The sequence below is a fragment of the Drosophila suzukii genome, chromosome 2L, assembly GCF_043229965.1.
Source record: "Drosophila suzukii chromosome 2L, CBGP_Dsuzu_IsoJpt1.0, whole genome shotgun sequence".
In the NCBI taxonomy this organism is placed as follows: Eukaryota; Metazoa; Arthropoda; class Insecta; order Diptera; family Drosophilidae; genus Drosophila; species Drosophila suzukii.
The window spans coordinates 72,696-93,048 of NC_092080.1; the positions used below are offsets into that span (position 1 = coordinate 72,696).

The window sequence follows — 20,353 nt, forward strand, 5'->3', positions numbered from 1 at the left end:
CAAGGCCCAAGAAACATAAATTAACCCTGCTTTCATCGGTGAAAGGTCTATAAATATCTTCGACGATTTATACAGTCGCTATCCTGATCATACATACAATCCGACACAGAAAGCCAAGGAAGCTTACAACTTAATGACTTTAAATCTTAATATTTCGGGATGAAACCATCGCTCATCAGGCAGACCGCATCTTTCCATTCCATCGGAATTAACCAATTTCGATTTCGGCATTCAGCAGCATGACAGATTTAGGGGACTGGGTAGTCAGATAGCTAGAAATAAAAATGAAATAATCGCCATGAGCACCATTCGGCAGCAGTGTAACTATTTTCGAGAGTGCCACAAAACAGGAAATATGCAGCACTTACTTTTGCCTCATGCCTCTTGCCCGGTTGCTTTCCTTTTCGTAGCTATGGGCCACATTCAAATACTAAGTGGAGCTCCGGCCTGAAGCGCTTTTCGGCTATTATGCAACTAGCCTATCGACTGGCTTTATGTTGGCACACATACTGGTACAATCGACAATGTACTTTCGACTGCGGCTCTGCAGTGGTTTGATTTTCCCCCAACTATTTTTTGGGGAGAATGCTCCAATTTGCTGGCCAAGCAAGCGGCTTTATCGGTGGTGTTATATATATATATATATAAAGTTGGCCAGTTCAATTTAATCATTACGTCCATGTAGTAAAGGCTGGCACTGTGTGTTTAGCTTGAACTCCTTGCTCTGTTAGCCAACGTGTTGTTCGGTAACTAAGTTACATTAATTTGGAATATGCAATTCTTAAGGTTAAATTAAAGAAAATTTAAAGGTTGACCGGTCCGAGCCATATTCAACTGACTGTTGTTAAGCTGCTTTGTTTGATTAGCTTAGTCATATGGGACAGCCACCTGTACCATGTCAACGGGCATACACGCAAACAACTTGACTTTCGGGGCACGCAGCGAAGCTTAAAGTGAGCGAAACAGGCTGGCCAGTCTATGCACTCGTTATGACTGGCAATATGACACTTGTGGCACACGATTTTATCAACGAGGCAACTTTTCAAAATGTTAATTGGCAGCAAACTTTCAAATAATTTTCAAAATATGGTTGCTGTTCCCGATGTCTGGTGCTGTTCGGTTCCATATGGTCTGCTCTGAAGTCCAGAGGGAGCCCACAGAGCATGCAAGACCCCCTCTACTCCTCAATCGAAGCAATTGTGGGCTGTTCTAGGGATATCTAACTCGACCACATTCCTAGCCATAGTTTCATTTGCATTTGAGTTGCCCGAAAGTGAATGCCAGCCAGCATTGGCGACAAAAAAGCTCAAGAAATCGACGCGAAAGTGGGTCAAACCGAGAATGTTGCATAACCATCAGACACACAACACGGCACTCGCCACCGCGCCATTCATGCTAACTTCACTGTGTGTTAGTATCTGAGATCTTATTGCTAGTGGCAACAACTAGTCCACGCGACAGCAACGACAGCGACTACGCCACATTGTGGCGCAAGGCGCGCTCCGAGCCACGCCTACTTCAAAATCGATCACTTTCGCTTGCTGCAACTGCAACCACTCGATTTATGTGCTGGGCAATGTCCGTGGTTCGTGTGTCGCATTGGCAATAAGGCAGCAATAGTAGAGTGTGCTTCATACTAGCAAACTAACCGAAGTCGAATCCGAAATCGGAGACGGGGACTTGGCCAATAGACCTGGCGGTGACAATCTGCAGTCTAGGTAGAGCGTGTCTTGGGTGCTACCTCTGACTGAGATTGGGAATGGGAATGAAAACTCGCTTAGCGAGACCGCAACTGCAAGGCGTGATTTGCTCCACAAATACGAGACTGATTTTGATGTTGTAAAACGCTTTGAGGGCGATCCGATGCGATTGCATTGTTCCGTTGCGTTGTGCGGTACATGACGGCAGTTTGTTTTCTTCACAGACATGGTTGACGCTCTGTATTTCAACGGATTTTCAACTTCTGCGGGACGGCGTGTACGCCTACCCGAGCTCTGCAAAATTCTCAAAAAAAGCCGATTCGGCGTTTACCTTGACCGCGGCGCATCTTGACTAGCGCTAGGACCCAATCCCGCCTCCAATCCGTGCCTGTGAAGGTCATGGTCTAGCCCGCGCCTCCAACAAATGAAAACAAGAAAGAAACGAAGGAGTGGGCGATGGCTGTAACAAATTGCAAAGGCACCAAACCATAAAGTTGGCGAAACATCAAACAGAGAGAAGTAGTCAACACGAAGGAAGCACTTACATCGTGCGGATGGCTAAAAGCCAAAATTTACGTACAGTAAAAAATGTATGGTTCAGCGAATTGCGGTTCGCCCCGCCGATTGTTGTTTACCGTTCAGTTTAAATTGAAAGGAAAACGCCCCACCAGAGTCTTCATCTCCACAGGTCAAGGTACTGCTTTTTGTCGGATGGGCTCTCGTTTTCTGCGGCGACGCCGCATAATGTTTCTGCTAACAAGCGGATCGTGTAAACAAAATTTAAGAAGGTTTCCACACTGAAGTATGTTATTTAAAAATACAATTTTATTATTCAGAGCAAGGGTACATTTATAAACACATATTTCTTATTAAAGCCGCTGTTCAAGGCTGAAGATGGCTCAAAAATGGATTGGTCTTTTTAAGTCCTTTTAAATCGCTGTGCAATCACTTAATATAAAATTAAATTGATCGAGCTAACTTTTAGGAAGCTTTACATGATCGAGTAGAAGGCAGTTGTGATGGACAAACAGCGACAAATTTGTGACTGACATAGACAGGCATTCATAAGAGCGTAGTGGCAATAAACATTTTCCTTTCTCTTTTCATTTAAATGAGTTTGATAAGCACCAGAGCAACAGCACGCTGCAACAATGACCAGACCAGACCGGGCCAGGCCTCCAGTTCCAGCACGAGACTGGTCGTCCACGGCGCAACAACTTGGTAGTGCCGGAAATCATTGTTGCCAGGCAGTCGTACACTTTTTACGTGCCTTCTGTTTTACATTCCCATACTTGTTTTTGCCACTACTAGACAAAATTCAAGTACTTTTCATAATAACAACCCTCACATATTAAGACTGCGAGTCGAAGGCCACCACAGCCAGTTTATGCTAAAAGAGATTTTACGATTAATATGCGTTATCTGATAATATTAGACAAATATTTAGACTGAAGCGCTTTGACAGGTTGTACCTTTTTTGACCTTGCTTGAACTTTCCAGCTGGGGCACCAAGTTCCGCTCATTGTTTGTCTATATGGCGCTTCCGCTTTTCACAAGCGCTTGGAATAGCACAAATAATTTGCTAATATGCATTTTTGGTTTTCTGACAATCAAAACGAGAGGACGACGCCACTGCATTTCGAATTTCACATCGGTAGTCGCTCTTGCGGTTTGGTACCGCATTACACGTTGTGTCTCCGTGCGCTGCAGTTTTATGGCTTGTCATGGTGCCATTACCGTGATGGTTTTGGCACCCAATCGCTCTTTGGTAGCCGGGTCTTGGGAGTGGTCACACTGAACGGCTTGAATAATATCTCATACAGAATATCATATTTGTAAGTAGCTCCGAAATGAATTGGACATACAAGCTTAATAGCAGGAAGTTGTCTTGCTGGCATAAGCTTTTGAATTCAGATGGAGCTACATTCACATGCACCCGGACTTCACCCACTACTGACACTTAGCTTTGATTCGCGTGAGATCATTTTCGAACTCTTCTCCATCCACATATTCAGCCCGAAGTCAGGCAAATATGCCCGGCACGGTTTCGTATGCGTAATTTTTAAGTAAAGAAAATAATCGCATCGACTTACAGATAGGTACTGCAAATTAAAGTCTTCCGCATTAAAAAAAATGGCGCTCAATTGTCGCAATCACAATCCCAATAAATAATACAATTTTGCGCACATCTGCTGGGGCACTGGAAATCCCACTGCTAAAGATTTGCCAGTCCGTTTTCACCCCGAGATGAATAGTGAAAATTGGGCTATTGAAAAGCCACATGTGTCTGCGACCCACTGGGAGACTTGGTCGTGACTGCTGCTACACTTAACTGACTGCTCCAAGACGGGACTGAGCTGAGCTGCTGCTGCGTATGCGTGGGTGAGCCTGCAGTAGGAAAAAGCTCCCAGCACGTTTAAGGCTTTGGAATTACAATAAATGCAGTCAAGAGCCAGGCATAAATCGATGGCTGCGTTGCGATTCGATGCCTATGATGTAAGCTAAGAGGCAAGTATCATAACGGGGCCAGGGCAGTTGATGTGGCTCTTACTTTAACTGCCGATGTTGCCGTTTGCATTACACCTACTGCACGATATTAAAACGCAGCTTGTAATTAACATTCCCGAGCAGCAGTTCCAGGGTATGTGTAATCGGGCAAAGATGCATTTGAAATTTAAATTTTCGCACGGCAGCGAACGTCGGGCCGCAGCCCAAAGTTTGAAGCTGTGAACTCTGGGCTCTGGGCCAGTCTAGGGCGTACAGGGCAGTCATTTAATGGGAGACCAGGCAAAAGAGCTAGCTCGTCAAGGTTCCAGCTCTTTTTCTCATGGGGAAGGCTGGCGAGTCAAATGTCGCCACCACTTAACGCTGTAAAAACTCCGAGTGTGTTTTTTGATCGAGCGAAAATCTTTAAATCGATTTTTGAGCTTTAAACCATTACGATTTTTATTTATACAATTAACATCAAACGTCTCGAAATCTAGCTTTATAGATGAAAGAACTTATAAAAGTTTTATGGAAACAACATACATTTTTTTTTGGAACTGACCAAAAAATACAATAATTAAATTATTAATTCTTGAGGTAGTTTTAAACTTTTGTTAAAACTAACACAACTGTTTATTGCAGAATAGCGCCTTACAATGTTGAACTATTTTGGTAGACACATATAAAAAAATGATAAGGAGTGCAATGTGAAAGTCAGAAAGTCGGGGTAAGTCAAGCTTTTAATTTTTCTCTATCCTCTTAGTCTATATAAACATATACTCAATGCCAAAACATATAAAATGCCAAAAGGCCACAAGGCCTCTGGCTCGGGCTTTGAAAACAAACGAATCCGCCCAGCTCAGTCCAGCCCAGCCCATGCTCGATACGTGGAGCCAAGTCGCTCTGTTGTCGAAAAGTAATAGTTACAATCGTTTTATAAAGTAAAGTATAAAAATTTATAAAGTTTAACACACGTGTGGACAGCCAAATTACCTATAAAGTCACTGAAAGATTCAATTTGAGTTTAGAACTGATAAAATCTCTACATATTGTGGCCAAACTTATGTACACGACGTTGGCAATAGGAACAGAAAATTAACCTTTTCTTCTGGGTTTTGTATATTGTCGAGCGTTTTTCGGCCATAGGCTTAAGTCCTAGTTTTATCTGGGCGTATTAAAGAAATCCTGTACCGTAAAAGTTTTGGTCTATTTTCTGTGACATTTCCACTACAAATTATTTATTGTGCTTTTTGAAATACGTTGGAAATAATATGGAGCAGCCAAGTTAGAGCCAACCCACTTTACCTTCTCGTCGTAAATGTAATTGTTGTGGGCGCCTGCAAACGGCATCAACAGCTTATGCCATAAACAAAAAGGCAAAGGCAGTGCTCGTAAGCTGGCGACTTGGCATTAGAATCCAAAAGTGAGCGGCGTGTCGGCCTCACGACTGGACTGTCTGCTCGGTCTGGTCCATGGCACATTTTGGGTGTGCCCCAAAAGCTAGGATCGGTTCGAGCTCGGAGCAAAACAATATGCAAAATAGTTTTAAGCTTGTGCTATAACAACCGAGCTGTAATTCGCCTGACTTGCATGTTTTGGGGTACAGTATCTTAATGATCCCTGTCCCAATTTGGTCGCGACATAATTAAGCCAAAACGTTCAGATTCTGTGCATTCGATACCTTTGAGTTCAAATTATTTAAAGCCAGAACCGAAAATACAATCGACATTTTTCCTTTGCTTGACTGCCATTGGTTTATGATTGAACTCACTTTGTACCAACGGCTTTCACGGTTCCTTTCAAAAGTCGTATCAAAAACAATTCAGGGTCACTCAACGCCTTGGCGTGGCTGCCAACAGCTGCGGTCTATAAAAGGCGTCGGCTTCGGCTCTGCCAGTTGCGCAAGAGAACGCCACCGCCGTCAATATGCAACTAAGAAGCTATAACCATTATTGTTTCAAAGGCAGCCTGCGTCGGCGGTAAATCTAAGCTAAGCCGAACAAGACAGCAACAATGCGCCTTATTAGACAAACCAAACAATTACAGCAGAAAAAATCAATGGCGAAAACAATTATAAGAGGCTAATAAAAGCAAATGGATCTGAATCCAATTGGGTCCAGCAACTTGGTTTGGTCTTATACCCAGTTTAATTAGCTCTTGTTTTATTTATTAGTCTGTCCTCGAACGTTATGATTGAAACTTTAACACCGTTAATTTGAGTGGCTCTTAAAGTTGTATCATTGTATAACCAATGCAATTTATATATTGATTAATTTCTTCTAAAAATGTAAAAAAATAAAAAAAACGACGATTTTAAAAGTTCCGCCTCTTAGTTATTCAGTTAAAGTTCAACTGTTTATATCTAGTAAGGCGCCAAAGACAAAACAACGACCGAATTCCTTTAAGTAATATTTCAATGGGCAGTTAAAAGAGATTGGTATCAGGGAGCTGTGACTCACTAAACACTAAAAACTAAAAACTTAAAGCCGCCCAAACCTTAACGGTTCGCATGAATGCCAATCCCAGCCGTTAAACGAAACTGAAAGGTTGATATAATGGCAATTGTAAAAAGTGGTTTGATAATTATTTCATTTCCAGTCGCCAATCCTGTGCTCCAAAAGAACTTTGAAATCGAGTGAACGCCCACAGTCGCCATGGAGCTACCATTTGAGTCGGCATCTTGCTTAGCAGTTGAGCAACACTAAAGCCCGCCGCTTCGTGTGCATTTCGATTCCATTTTGGCTAACTAATTTGTTGAATTAAGTGTATCAGTTCGGTTTGGGTCGGCCATAGGCAATTGGTTGTATATCCGTGCACTCAGTCACAACTGAGCTTTTCTGTTCCCAAGAGAAGCTTAAGCAAGTAGCTTGAGGGAGTGTCTACCTTGCGGAACTCATTAGATCTGGCTGCTTGCTTATAAATAATGTGAACCAATTAAAGCCAGGTCCCCACAATGTCGTTCACTTACAGACTGTAGCCAGCTGCAGTCGCGTAGAAGAATTCCCCTGAGTACTCGCAGACAAAACAAAAGACTGAGGCAACAAACTTGTCTTTTGTCTTAATGCCATCAGCTTTTTCAACAGCATTACATTTGTCTTAGCCAGCTCACCTTTGCTGCACGCACCCCTGCGCGTCAAATTAATAACATGTGTTCGAGTCGGTAAGTGGTAACAACAGCCTCATGCAGGTCGTGATTGTAAAGTTCTGATTTCTGAACATGTATTCATTGTGGATTGTTCTCGTTTCTGTTTATTTTTTTCTCCGGGCATGAGACTTCGTTCTTTTTGTACGCCGAAACGATGCCAAGGTTGGGCCTTCTACTTTAATTGCTGAATATGGTAATGAGAGGAGCACTTGGCTTGTCAGTGATTGTGCTGCCGTTAGTGCTGCTGGGTGTGAACTGCCTTGCCTTACAAAAACTAAATTTATTAAACCGACCAGATGAGAGAATCAAAAAGGTAATCAGACCAAAAAGCATCACCACAACTTGCCAAGTATGGTTAACTGATGCAAAACCGAGCCATGATGACTTAAGCGTCGAGCTTGGACTCAAACGACAGACAAAAATAGTTGCAAGTCAGCACAAAATGCCTTTGCTAACGGCCAGAGACGACCTTCACCTTTTGCTCATCGCTGCCAAAGAGTAAACATGAAAATGAAAGACGACGGCAGATCATTTACATCAAATCAAATTCCAAAGTGATGCTCAGTCAGCACCACTTGACTTGTTTTTAGGCAGACATAAATACACGGAAAGGGGGAAAGGCGGGGGAATCCCGAAACGTCAATGCTGCTGCAGGCATTTCCCAACTCCTCATCCAGCAGGGAAATGGTTAAGCTTAAGATACGAGTATTGTCAACACGGCGATAGCGTAGAGCAACAACCGCACCTTGTCCACCCTGTCGTTGAACTTGAACCGATGGCACACGTTTGGCAGGTAAAAGTAACCAGTAAGACCAGCATCACCGCACTTACATATCCCAACAACAATAAGGCACTGCCAGGAAAACGTTGGAAAACGAACGAATATTGAAAAGCGAAAACAGACGGAGCGCCAAAGAGGCATCTTACGTCTAGCGGCGGCCTGTCTTGTGACTGGTTAGCTATTACAAGATAGCCTGTTTTCGTTGGCCGTGACACTGAAGGGGCTCCAAAGACGTCGGGATTTTTGTTTAACCCAATTGAAGGTTGGGATGTGTTATATGCTTAACTGGAAGCATACGGACTTTACGGTCAAAAGTTAGTAAAAATCAGAAAATGCTTTTAGGCGGGGCAATTAAGAGTGTGTAGTTTTTTTGTAGGATTTCCAGAAAAGAATACCTTACAAGGGCGCAGTCCTAAAAGCCTACGAATCCTACGAGAAGCAGGACAACCTAGTTTAAGTGCGGCAATATATTGAGCGCGAAAATGCATTCCACTGTGGAGGAAGAGCTCTACACTTAAGACATTAACCTAATAAATTGCAGGGGCTGCGTGTGCTGAAGCAGTTGAGTCTGCGTGCGGTCGCGCTCGATACGACAAAGCTTTATTAACAGCTTTTAATCAAGATGTCTAATTGGCAACACAAACACGACGAAGGCAACTATTATTAACCAAAAGGCAAAGTCAAACCACAACTAATCAAAATAAAAAAAAACACAAACAAGTTAGAGAAAACGAAAAATAAATTCAAAAGCGCCAGCTACACATACGTTCAAAGTTTTCGCAAACTCTTCAAGATGGGCTAAAGATCATGAAAATGATTGGTAGCTATGCCATCTATAAAACAATATTTGCGCTAAACGAAGCTGAACGCAGATAATGTTAGTAAAGCAAATTGATTGCAGGCACATCGACTTAAACTATATGTAAAAAGACAAAGTCAGGGACGCATCTGATGTCTGCTGACAGAAGTGGGCTATGTTTGGAGCTGTGAACTTGAGTCTGGGACTTAAGCTTATTTGCTCTTCTCGTGATCGACACGTCGAGTGTTCCGTAGAGCACGCACACAAAAGCTAACTTTTTTTAAGCGTTTAACGGACCGTTTTCTTCCTTTTGGACGTGTACTTCACCTGCCTTTATTGGGAATTTTCGATGTTTCGGCGTTAGTTTATTTAGCCAAATCTTTATATAACGTGATGACTAATGGGTATTTAATACTTCTTCGCATAAGCGGATATTATTTGTGTGCTGCTAGTTGCCTGTGGATTACTATCCGGTTTGCTTGATTGCTTCGGTCTTTAACTTCAGATAAATTATGCGCATTTAAAATGCTGTTTCTGCCAATACCGCTTTGTAAAAGATTTAAGCGTTCCCAAAGATATACCGATAGAATCAGATAAATACAAAAGATTTCAAGGCCTATTCAGTCATTTTAAACCTAGCATGCAACCTAGCAAATGAAATCTCTCGTTTCCATTGAAAAGAAACAAAGAAAAAGCCCACAGAAAATTGGGCCCTTGCTTAAAAATAAATCTTTCTGAAATACATGTTGCTGTGAAGTATAGCCCACATCAGCTCAAGCTTGTCAGTGTCATAAGATATCAAATATACGCAGAGTGTATAGATGGCTTATCCATGTCCCATCTATGAATTATGCGGCGCGAAGCTCACTGTTGAATACCAGGACATAACACCGAAGAAATATTGTTGGCATGCAATCAGACCAAAGGCATCTCATAAAGAACAAGGTGGAGCTGAAGCACTAGGTTTCCAATCCGCATCGCCTGTCTTGCATTGCACATAAAAGAGCTGGGTGTGAAGTACATTGTTAGCGAGTCCTACGCGATGTCGCCTCAATATTTATGCGACGCCTTCGGGAAGGGTCAAAACAAATTTATAGCATTTTTAGGTGTATGTAACAATTGAAGCATTTTTATGCACTGGCGTGGCATGGGATGATCGCTTTATCTTTTCTGAAACACACTAAGAAAAACTTTTAAATTTGTAACCCTTTGCTGCTCCCAAAAGCTGCATTCATATTTATAGAAAGATGCTGGTGGGTATTGTAATACTTACCTACAAACGGTACCTTCTCTCATTTGATCTACAACGCTAATTATAGCTTGTGAACTAATGACAGGAACCAGCATCAGGTCTGAATCTATCAAACCATCAAACGACATTGAACCGTTCGTCAAGCTGTGAATTAATAAACCCATTTGCTATCAGCGGGCCGTGCAACACAACCGCTTTCCCACGCTAAATGGGGTTGCCTGGACCACACCCTGCGCAAGTTCGAATGCAGCTGCTCATGGGTGACGGCGGCAGCGTGACCATGCAAATTATTCAATTGCGGCTTAAATGTCAACTTTTCTGTAATAAAATTGGAGCTACCACAACTGAGGTAGCGCCAAGCTAGACATAGGATTTGTGTTGTTCGCAGCAATCTTGCTGTTGTTTAAAGTCACGAGTAACGAAAACTGTGTGACAGACATAAATATCGCACATTTCAGATGCACCGGCTGTATCTGGGTAAATGAATTATAAAAAGTAATCAATGGGTTCTATTCAAACCAGTTAATGAAAACAAACATCGAAGCCAATGCCGTTAATTAAGTTGGAGAAGTCTCTTAAAATTGGGATACATATAAAAACAAGTTTATAAATAAGAATAAATCAATAATCCAAAACTCTGAAATTTAGGACCGGCATCTTATTATATATGTGCTTAGTAATGCGACTTGCCGAAAACCTCCATTACCAGTACGCAGCCTATGGTAATCTCTCAGGTGGGTTGAATACGGTACGTTGACTTTATCAGGTAGTTTATCTCCAGGCTAACACTTTATTACTATTTTTAAAGCAGAAAACTCCATCTGTGATATAATATTACAAGAAACCAAGAAGCGAACTCCAGTAAGTGAAATGTCATTAAACTATGCGTTTAGCTGTTACTGTTCCGCCTGCGCCTGCTAAGTGGCATTGAAAAATTGAATTTGTGGCGCGGCAACTTTGGGATCCCGCTAAAAGCGGTAGGTGCATTGAGCCGGTAACATTCAGAAACACGAATGACCGCTGCGGGCGAGTGAAATTCGTTGAAAAGGCAGCAGTAACAAAAACATCATCCACACTATTAATGTGAGCAACAAATGAATACTTGGCAAAACAACAACTCGAAGAGCTAGTTGTTTACTTACGCACGATGCACATATGTACGTATAGGCACACGGACAATTGGACGAATTCAAAACGCACTCATGCTTGCAACAGTCGATCGGCCAACAGACACACCGTCGCCGCCCCAAAGCTAGATCTCGTCCAATGATTAATAGAGCAATGCTGTGGCCGTTGAAAGTCCAATCCCACAGAGCTGTGCGTAATCGGTTCAGCTGTCCTGCAACTCATTACATTTGACATCGAGCACTTAATGAAGCTCCTAACGACGCAGATGAGTGCGGTTATGCAATCGACGGGCCCCGCTAATCGATAAGCTCACACACTCGTACTTTCACACCGGCCAACATTTTGTCACTGTGGGGCCGTCAACGTTCATTTAAGCGGGCCCACTAATACCGCCAATACGCATCGCAGCCAGGCTGTGGCTAGTGAAAGTGAAAGGTGAACCGCACATGTGGTGCCGCAAAATATTTGATAAATGAAAAAAGTTGCGCCCCAGTGTGCTCATGCAGAGCATGGAATCATCTGACTTGCTGCATCTTGCCCTTGGGACCCTGTAGCCTTAATATGGACTTAAACTCACCAAGCAGCGGTATACGAATCAAAACAAAAACACAGAAAAAAACGGCATCCCCAACGGCAATCTTGCCAAGGTCGTTGCATTGAGCATCTGCAAAATCCAGTTTATATACTTCTCAACCTACAAAGGAGACAATAAAAGCCGAAACCGATACAAGCGAACCTTGTGTCCGGTCATCGATTGAGGGGACACTGTTTTTACTTTCATTCTCGACAGAGGCAGCCCATGTTTATCAATAACTATGTGAATGCCGTAATTTATGGTGCAGACTCCTTGGATATAAGAAACTGAGCACAGTATGCAGGGCGTAACTTGACGGAATCGCATTTTCCTTTGCAGGTCCGGCCAAAATACAAAACGATGAAATATAAAAGAGGCCTTTCTAAATTACTCGTTAACATAACCTTGAGTTCGAGAACAAGCGCAAGTTATGGCGATAATGAAACAGGCCTAAAGCCCTTCATATTATTGCATTTTTTTGAGTTATTGATATTGATATTTTGTCTTAATTTACGAGTTATATATTTCCAAAAATCATTGTTGCACAAATCACTTCAAATTTGCAATACTGGCCACAGATGCAATCTGAACGTATGGGACAGGTGTTATGTGACGCAAGCAGCTGGGCACCGTATAGAATGGGACAGCGATGAACCGCAGTCTGCCTAATCAATTACAAAGACACGCAGCTTGGGTGTCGGTTCGTTGAATGCAACCTGCCGCAATGTGAAGCACGCATAAAATAATCATAAATATTAAAACATTTTACGCAATCCAAACACACATCTAACTGTCAGGCTGGCTTTGTGCGGTGAAAGAAAAAGAGAGCTATCTGGCCGTAACAGGGCAGGTGTGAGAGTGTTAAGTGGAGCAGCGGCTTCGGGCCCCATTTAATTCCACGATGCGAACATAGAGACGTCAAGAGCTCTATTCACATCGGTTATGAACGTCGTCGGGCTGAGGCAATGCTTTAATAGATTGCTCATTGCGCAGCGAATATAATTTGCAGCTGATACACGGTAACATGTGCATTTCAAGGTGAGTAGCACCATTAACACCGAGCTCGTAAGGGCAATCGTTAAGTATCGGGAAGTTGGGTGTTTGCGTTTGGTGGTCTATTGGTACTCCTCGCACTGTGCCGACAACCGTTTCAACTTCCAATTCAACGCAAATTAACTGGAGCCTTTCGAAATCCAGGGATTACCATGGCTGTGTGCAAATTTATTCAAGCTTGCCTCAGACTCACTGGAGTACTGCTCGAAAGCGAAAGTGCACCGCTGTGCATGCAAAACGAAGTTGCGCCATGTCAGTGCTCGTACATGCTCGTATAAAGCGTTCAGATTACAGTCGAAGACCTAGCCGAGTAATTTAATGACGATCTTCCGCATGCGGCAAGACTTTCGCACGGTAAGCATTGACACCGCCTGCGGTAAAACATAGTTGGGCGGAGGCGTGGGCTCCATGTTGATTTCCGATTTGGCAATGACACTTTGATAATGATGTTTGTGTTATCGACTGATCTCTTCTTTTCAAAACACACGCATTTGTTTAGGTCTTTGTAAGTTCTAACAACTTTCGCCGATGGCCTTTTACCGCTCCGTCTCGATCCCATTTTTTCGGGCATCAGCTTTCCCATTAATACCGTCACCACATTAAATGTTTTTACATTTACGCTGAACATTTTCAGCAAAACCGCATGTAAATACTTCCGCTAGGCCATTTCTGAGGGTTTTGAAAAGCCAACGAAGGCCAGACACAAGACTAAGACCTTTCCTCAGTTTGAAGAAATGACATAGTTCGTCGAAATGGAAAGTATTGTCACTGTTCCTTTCCTTAGCTGGTTTTTTATGGGTTTCTTTAGCTTTTTATTTATTTTATAATGCTTTGTTGTTTCGGTTTTATTGTGTCATCATTGACAACCCGCTGTCTCAGCTCGTTTGTTTAGCTTTCTTGCCATATTACCACTTGACTAATAACTGTGGGGTCGGTTGCAGCACATTCTCTTCTACTTAAATACCATCAGTATCCACTTGATTTATGAAGTCCACACGATTTAGTCATGATATTTTTTGCGGCGCAATGGTAATTGTTTAATTTTTGAAGTAACGTGTTGTTAAAGCGACATTAAATTATAATGAGTTTTCCTTTTAAACTTCCAACTAATTCAATTCGTATAAAATAAATTAAGTCGAATGTGTGAAGCGAAAGTGGAAAGCGCAATTCAGCAGGGAACACTGTCGAAACATTACGCAGGGTAGGTCTTCATGAGCTTAGTTTCAAGTATGTACATTGGTATATATACTCTGCACATTCGTGCATGAAATTTTAAATAAATCAATTTGGAAACAAAGTTTTCACCATATGATTTGTATTTCGTTTTGTAAGAAATAATAATACCAGCTGGCTGGAGAGTTCTTTGTAACCGCTCACACGTAATCTATAAACATTTGTTTTTTCCAACATCTCCTCTTTTTCTTTTGCCAAATTTTGCATATTTAAATGTGGACGAACAATTAAGTGAACTGTTTTGTAGATTATTAACAGTTATTATAACCGCAATTTGGTCGGTTACACCGACACACTCACTCACTTAGCCAAACACTTATTCAACCCATTCATGCCATTCGAGTCAGTGTGTTGTATGCAATTAATATCTGTGCCATAAGCTGGTTGGTTGGCTGCTGGCTGATTGGCATAACTTACATAACTCCATTACCATTACCCAGCAGTTCGTTGAGTGGACAACCCGGGCTGACCAATAGCTTGACACGGTTTGCTTTGTTATGCTCGAAATGTTCGATTATGCTATTGTTTGCTGGTAAACAGAGCAGGTGATCAGACCGTATATTTACCTACATACTTAATTAGCTATCCCCTTATGTGAATACTTTTACTCTTATATCTATTTTCATTTCGCCGCGCGCCGTCTACAAGCGATTAGTCGCCCAAATAAATATAAACTTTGGTCGCGAGCAACATACATACTCGTTAACCATATAACTTGGTGCCCGGAGTTGCTCGCGCATGAGCTCGGAGCAAGTGCCTGGCAGCTGGTGGTTTGACTTCTTCCAAAATGATTGAGTTTGACATCAGACTTTATTTGAGTTCAGAGGAATCGGCTGGGACAGAGGCTAAAACAAGTTTGCCTTCTTTGCGGAACAGAATATTTCCATACCAAAGTCCCCAATATGTTTGAGGTTAAGCAGAATAGGCGTTAATCATGCACATATCAGCATTCCATTCAACCAAAGACACAATACACAAAAGAGCGGACAGCTCTCGAATTCTCTCCGACTCTTACTTTCATACGAGCGACTTAAGATGAGGTAACATCTCCTGTTGTGCCCCTCTATTCAACTTATCTGTTTTATTGATGGCAATCCTTCAAGCAAGTACCATGCGAAGGAAAGTGAAACATTAACAAGGTGGAATTTAATTAGGAGAGTTCATTGACTTGGCAACCAGTTTTTTATCTGCCATAGTAAACTGACCAGCAAACTGCAAAAATTGTTCAGGTGCTTATTCGATACGATTCGGATGGATTAGGGACTGCTATTCCATTAGAATCTTCCCTAGGTCTAGTAAGTACCGTGACTCAGCTCGGACTAGCAAGCCCTCTATTTCTATTTCAGTTTCCCCAGAGAGTCCTTCATTCAAGTGGCATTACTCACCTGTTTTGAATAGCAGTAGGCTCAATCCCAGCAGCCACAGAATGCTTAGTCGACCTGATAAATACTCCATGTTGCAGGTATTGCGCGTCGTCGTAACTGTAACTGTAAATTTTCTTGATGTGGTTGGTGCAGTTGCGTTTTGGGGCTAGTTCACAGAATTTAAAATACCAATAGGCAAGCTCAGGTCGAAAAGAGCTGGGGGCGCGGGCCGTGGGGCAGCTGAGCCGCAGCAGTGGCAGTTGCAGTTGCCGTTGCCGTTGAGAAAAGCTTTGTTTTGGTGCATACAATTGCTAAATAACTAAGAAGGCAGTGTCGCAATGATTCAATTTAGATTTTTTTCGAGCCTTGTGTTACAATTTTCTTGACTGGGTTTTGTTTCTGCCGCGGCTGCGGCTTTGTGGCTGGGACTGCACTTTGTTTGGACGTGTTTGTATTGTTGTTGCAAGTTGATTCAGTTGCTGCCCCTATTATTTGAGCTTTCGTTTGGCTTTAGACAACGCGACGATGCATAGTTCACACACACGTTCACAGATTACAACACTTAGTTTTTCCCCATTGCTTTTGGTAAGCGCTTTTTCAGTTCGGTTTTTCAGTTTTCAGTTTTTCACTTGAGCCGCTGCAATGACCGCCAGTTTGGTTGCCAGTTGCCATGGAAAATATGGCTAGGCGAAATGCAAAGAGACGATCAAAACGAAGATCGACCGCTTGCTGTGATTCAGATTTCCCATACGGTATTCGCGGGCACTACCAAATTGGAAAACTATGTGCAAGCTAGTCTGGAGCGTGGAGAGGAAAATGCGAAGCAAAATAAAACAAAACTTGCACGTTTTTATTTTGTTTGTTGAGGCTTGTATATTTAGCGAAAACTTTCTTTTCAACGCAAAGCGAGCCTACCGACACACACGCTCGAGCTCGAAGACCGAACTACAAAATGTAGTTGACTGTGCTTTCTATGTACGATTTTTGACCGAGTGCAATGTTTAGTTCGAGGGCTTTACTTATATTTCAGCGCGTTTGAGGAGAAAATTGGCAAAATCGCCTCGAAACTAGCCGCGGCTCAATCCAATCCGTTCAGTCAGTCGACAAGTCCGGGTGACCCTCGAGCGACTCTTCTTACCGTGCGCTTAAGCGAACCACACGTCTTAATCGAAGCAACTATACAGCGCGACTGTGCGAGGTGAGCGTCTCGAGACACTCGGCAAGCCAACAGCCAGTCTGTGCCAAGTTTCGATGCCAGGCTTTTGAGCCAAGTTCAGTCTGAGCCGTTCTCCGTCTGTTACTCTGCAGTAACAGACTGTTATAGCTGATGTTGCACTCACGCTGGCACGCTTGTGTCTCTTAAGCTTTTGAAAGTAAGAGTAAAGCTAAAGCTTGTGCCATTGCAAACCAGACTAGCTTCGAGCATGTGGGCGCTTCACTGTTTCCACTGTTTCTGGGCTGCTTGGGCTAATTATTTTACACCAATTACTTCGGAACTGCAGCTCAGATCGGTTTTCCTTCTGAACTCGAGCACTCGGCTGAGAACTGAACCCACAGTTTCGATCATTTGCAAACCAGTAACTACCACAAGGCGGGTTACCTGGGTGGTTTTCTCGAACACTGACGAAAACCAGCACACCACCAGCTCCGCTGCAGCCGGCGCCTTCCCTCTCTGGCCAGCGGGGGTCGGCCTGGCTGGGCAACTATTTACCATGGCGATTGTGAAATATTGTTACAATTTTAGTTTTAGCTGCCGGTTTGCTGTTCGCTTACGGAGCATATTTGGGAGTTGAGACCAAAGAACGCTTAGTTTTTTCATTTCGTTTTCATCCCCACTTATGTCCAGCCACAGATTAGACCTGCTGGAGTACGTCTACTCGTCTGGAGTTAATCGTTCTATGAATAAGTTACACCCAGGCCAATTGTCCTTGGGGAACTCGAACTGCCATACCCCGTGCATAGCTTAACGCTAGCCTAGGTAATTTCGAGCCATAGAATCGAAAGTGAAACCGAGTTGGAAACACGCCAACGACCAAGAACTGGGCCAAAGCAGCCAACCAAAGCCAAGCCTAAGCTGCAAAGCAGCAGTCCGAGCCAAGTAAAAGGGGCTCTGGTGAACGGCTGCCCCAACTTGGTGGCTTGAGCAAGGCATGAGCATTAATACAATTCTGTATTAATTTATTTATTGCTGGATTGTGTTTCACACGATTTATTCTGTGAATGGAGGGCGAAGCGTATTCTGCCTCTGGACATTTATACATTGCTTAGGAAGTTGTATAAGTTTCACAGTTGAGCCGCCACGAGGCCAACTAAGGGCCTTCATAATTGTATTTCTAAATTCTCGTCACTTGGAAGTTAATTTCAATTCGATATTCCCAAAAAGAAAAGTATTTATTCGCGCTAATGAATTTAAATAATAGGTAATGACTTGGTTTCCCGAAAAAATTGTTATTTGCCAATTGTTATATGCCATATAAGCAATATGCATGCGGATTGGTGTTAGTTACAACAGTCCACTGACAGTTAGGTCACCCTACCCGCGACGTTGTCGTGGTTTGACAGGTAGTTATTAGGTTTAATAGACAATTTCACAAACGAATTATTATAATGCGGGCTAATGTCTTAATTACACAAAATGAGCCAACGGTCGACACCCGAAATCTTTATGAGTGCTTACAAATGTCCTATAATTACTCGTTCGTTGTCCCTCATACCTTGGTTTTCTGCAGTGTTTCGTCCAGCGGCGCAAAATACTTGCCACTCACTTTGTGAATAGGCGGTGCAAATTTATCAACGCGTAATAATCCCGTTTCCGTTATGAAGTATTTTGGCTTTTTCATACTGTCAGTTGAACGCTTTTATTAAAAAGAAACCCGTCCAAAGGCTGCCATTGGTTGGCACGCATATAGACAAATATTCGTGCACCTTGGGTTGCAAATTGAATCATTTACGGGTAAGTCCAACCGTAAAATGTCCGATAAATTGGTGGCCTTGAAAACTTCCCCATTACTTCTCCTATAAAGAGCTTATAGCCTGGTAAGCCTACGAGTAAACACATACCTGTACTTACACATGCACTCTGAATCTGTTAGGGCCTTCGCTGGGGTTTGTTCGAAATACTTTTCCATTGTGTCCGCCTCTCGATTAATAAATGGGAGTGTTGCACTTCAGAAAAATACAAAATAATGGTCCCGTAAATGAAAAAATCATTGTCGAATGGACCGGTAAAAGCTTAATTAAATTATATATTCGTGAGGGCTAACACGAAATTCAATGCATTAAGTTGAGTTTGTAAAGTGAGTGACAAATCAAAAATTTTAATAGTCAATTTTGGTTGTCAGAAAATTATAAATGAGACTAAGTAGAGTAGAAACTTCGATACACAAAGCCATAACGGTGTTAGCTTGCCTTGAACATTTTAAACTCCATGGATTGCCTGATCGTCACTTAATTTGTATTACTTTGATAGCTGGTCAGTTGGTGACTTTTAATGCTTAGCTATCTCTGAATTAGGTGCTTGGCACAGCTAGTCAACGTAAATTTACTTGCCCTTGTCAATACAACTCGACTTCGACTACTTGTAGTCCAATTTATTGCAGCCGTTAACTCAATGATACGCAAAATCAGTTTGATTGTCATGAAATTCCTTCACATACAAGTTTTTTATACTTTAAGGTTTGGTGAAGCATTTGAAAGTAATTTTCAGTTAAATGACTCCAATTCGGGCACGCACATAGTTTGCCTTTCTAATCAAAATTAAATTAATGAAGTATGTTTCAATCGTATAGAAGTATGTACAAGCCAACACAGCAAACCATAGCCAGCTGCCTATTAAAACAGGTTGATTTACTTGTATCTAAATATTTGTCTAGCTTAAAACCAAACAATTTCCGACGTTTCTTTTTAATCCCTATTTGCATTTTATTTGTACACTTGTTTGACAAGTGGTTTTCTTATCCGGTTCAGATGTAAGAAAACGAAATTCTAAATTTTGTAAATATATCTTATTATGTGCTCTGTATTACAAAACTGAGTTCTTAACTTTGTGTTAATGCGATTTGTCGAATGTAGTGCTCAAATAATAGTAACTACTGGTAACTGGCTGACCTTCCCCTTCTCCAACGCTTGGCGTAATGGTTTCACATAGGCGATAAAAGAGCACAGAAGACTGGGGAGGGGAAAACGGTGGGTCGACCAAGGAAAGGCGGAGGGGGCTGCAGCTTTAAGCAAATGAATTGTACAGATCAAGCTCAACGTAAATGGTTGGCGACTAGAACAACCGTCAAGTTGGTATTACCGGAATCGCTGGACACGCCTTAGTTCGCAGAATGTCGACGGTAAGGTTTTTGCATGATCAACAGCCTAGCCACAATTCGTTTTTCTGCTCTGATCGACTTTTAATTTTTCTGTTTGACGTGCAGAAATGATCAAATAAATTGAACAAATGGTTTGCACTTTCGAAAATCGGAATAGTTGATTAATTTGAAAGGAATCAATCTCTACGGAGGCTTGTATATATGTATATATTGTCGGTACAAAAGCGTAAAATTTTTTACGAAAATTTACATTAACTTGCTTTATCTTGTAATTAGCTTTGGCAAGACTAGTCTTCTATTAATTGTTGTCTTGCTAGTTTTCTAACGTTTATAAAATAGTTTATAGCTTATATGTTAATGGTTGTCTTGCTGGTTTTTTAGTTGTAATAAAATTGTACATAGCAGCACCATTTGAATAGGATAGGAGACATATTAAGGACAGAGTCGACGTTAGTTGTGATGCAGCCACCCTGTACGAAGCCAGGCTCGCAGCCAATTTAATAGTATTGTCACACTTTGTC

The 20,353-nt window shown here is 42.1% G+C and overlaps 1 protein-coding gene across 13 annotated transcripts in view; it reads right to left on the bottom strand.

Annotated features, from left to right (window-relative positions):
- Positions 1 to 16,809, bottom strand: part of Cda5 (Chitin deacetylase-like 5) — a 35,577-nt gene extending 18,768 nt beyond the window's left edge. For 2 of the 13 annotated variants that reach the window (XM_036813404.3, XM_036813397.3), the window contains exons 1-2: positions 15,706 to 16,714; positions 15,538 to 15,639 (exon numbers count right to left, since the gene is read on the bottom strand). In XM_036813404.3, the coding sequence (XP_036669299.2) occupies positions 15,538 to 15,639; positions 15,706 to 15,820 (217 nt within the window). In that variant the 5' untranslated portion in view covers positions 15,821 to 16,714. Of the gene's footprint in view, positions 1 to 15,537; positions 15,640 to 15,705 lie in introns of all 13 variants that reach the window. The other 11 variants (XM_017068082.4, XM_017068080.4, XM_017068079.4 and 8 more) reach the window with 9 other exon arrangements.
- Between the last annotated feature and the right edge of the window lie 3,544 nt (positions 16,810 to 20,353).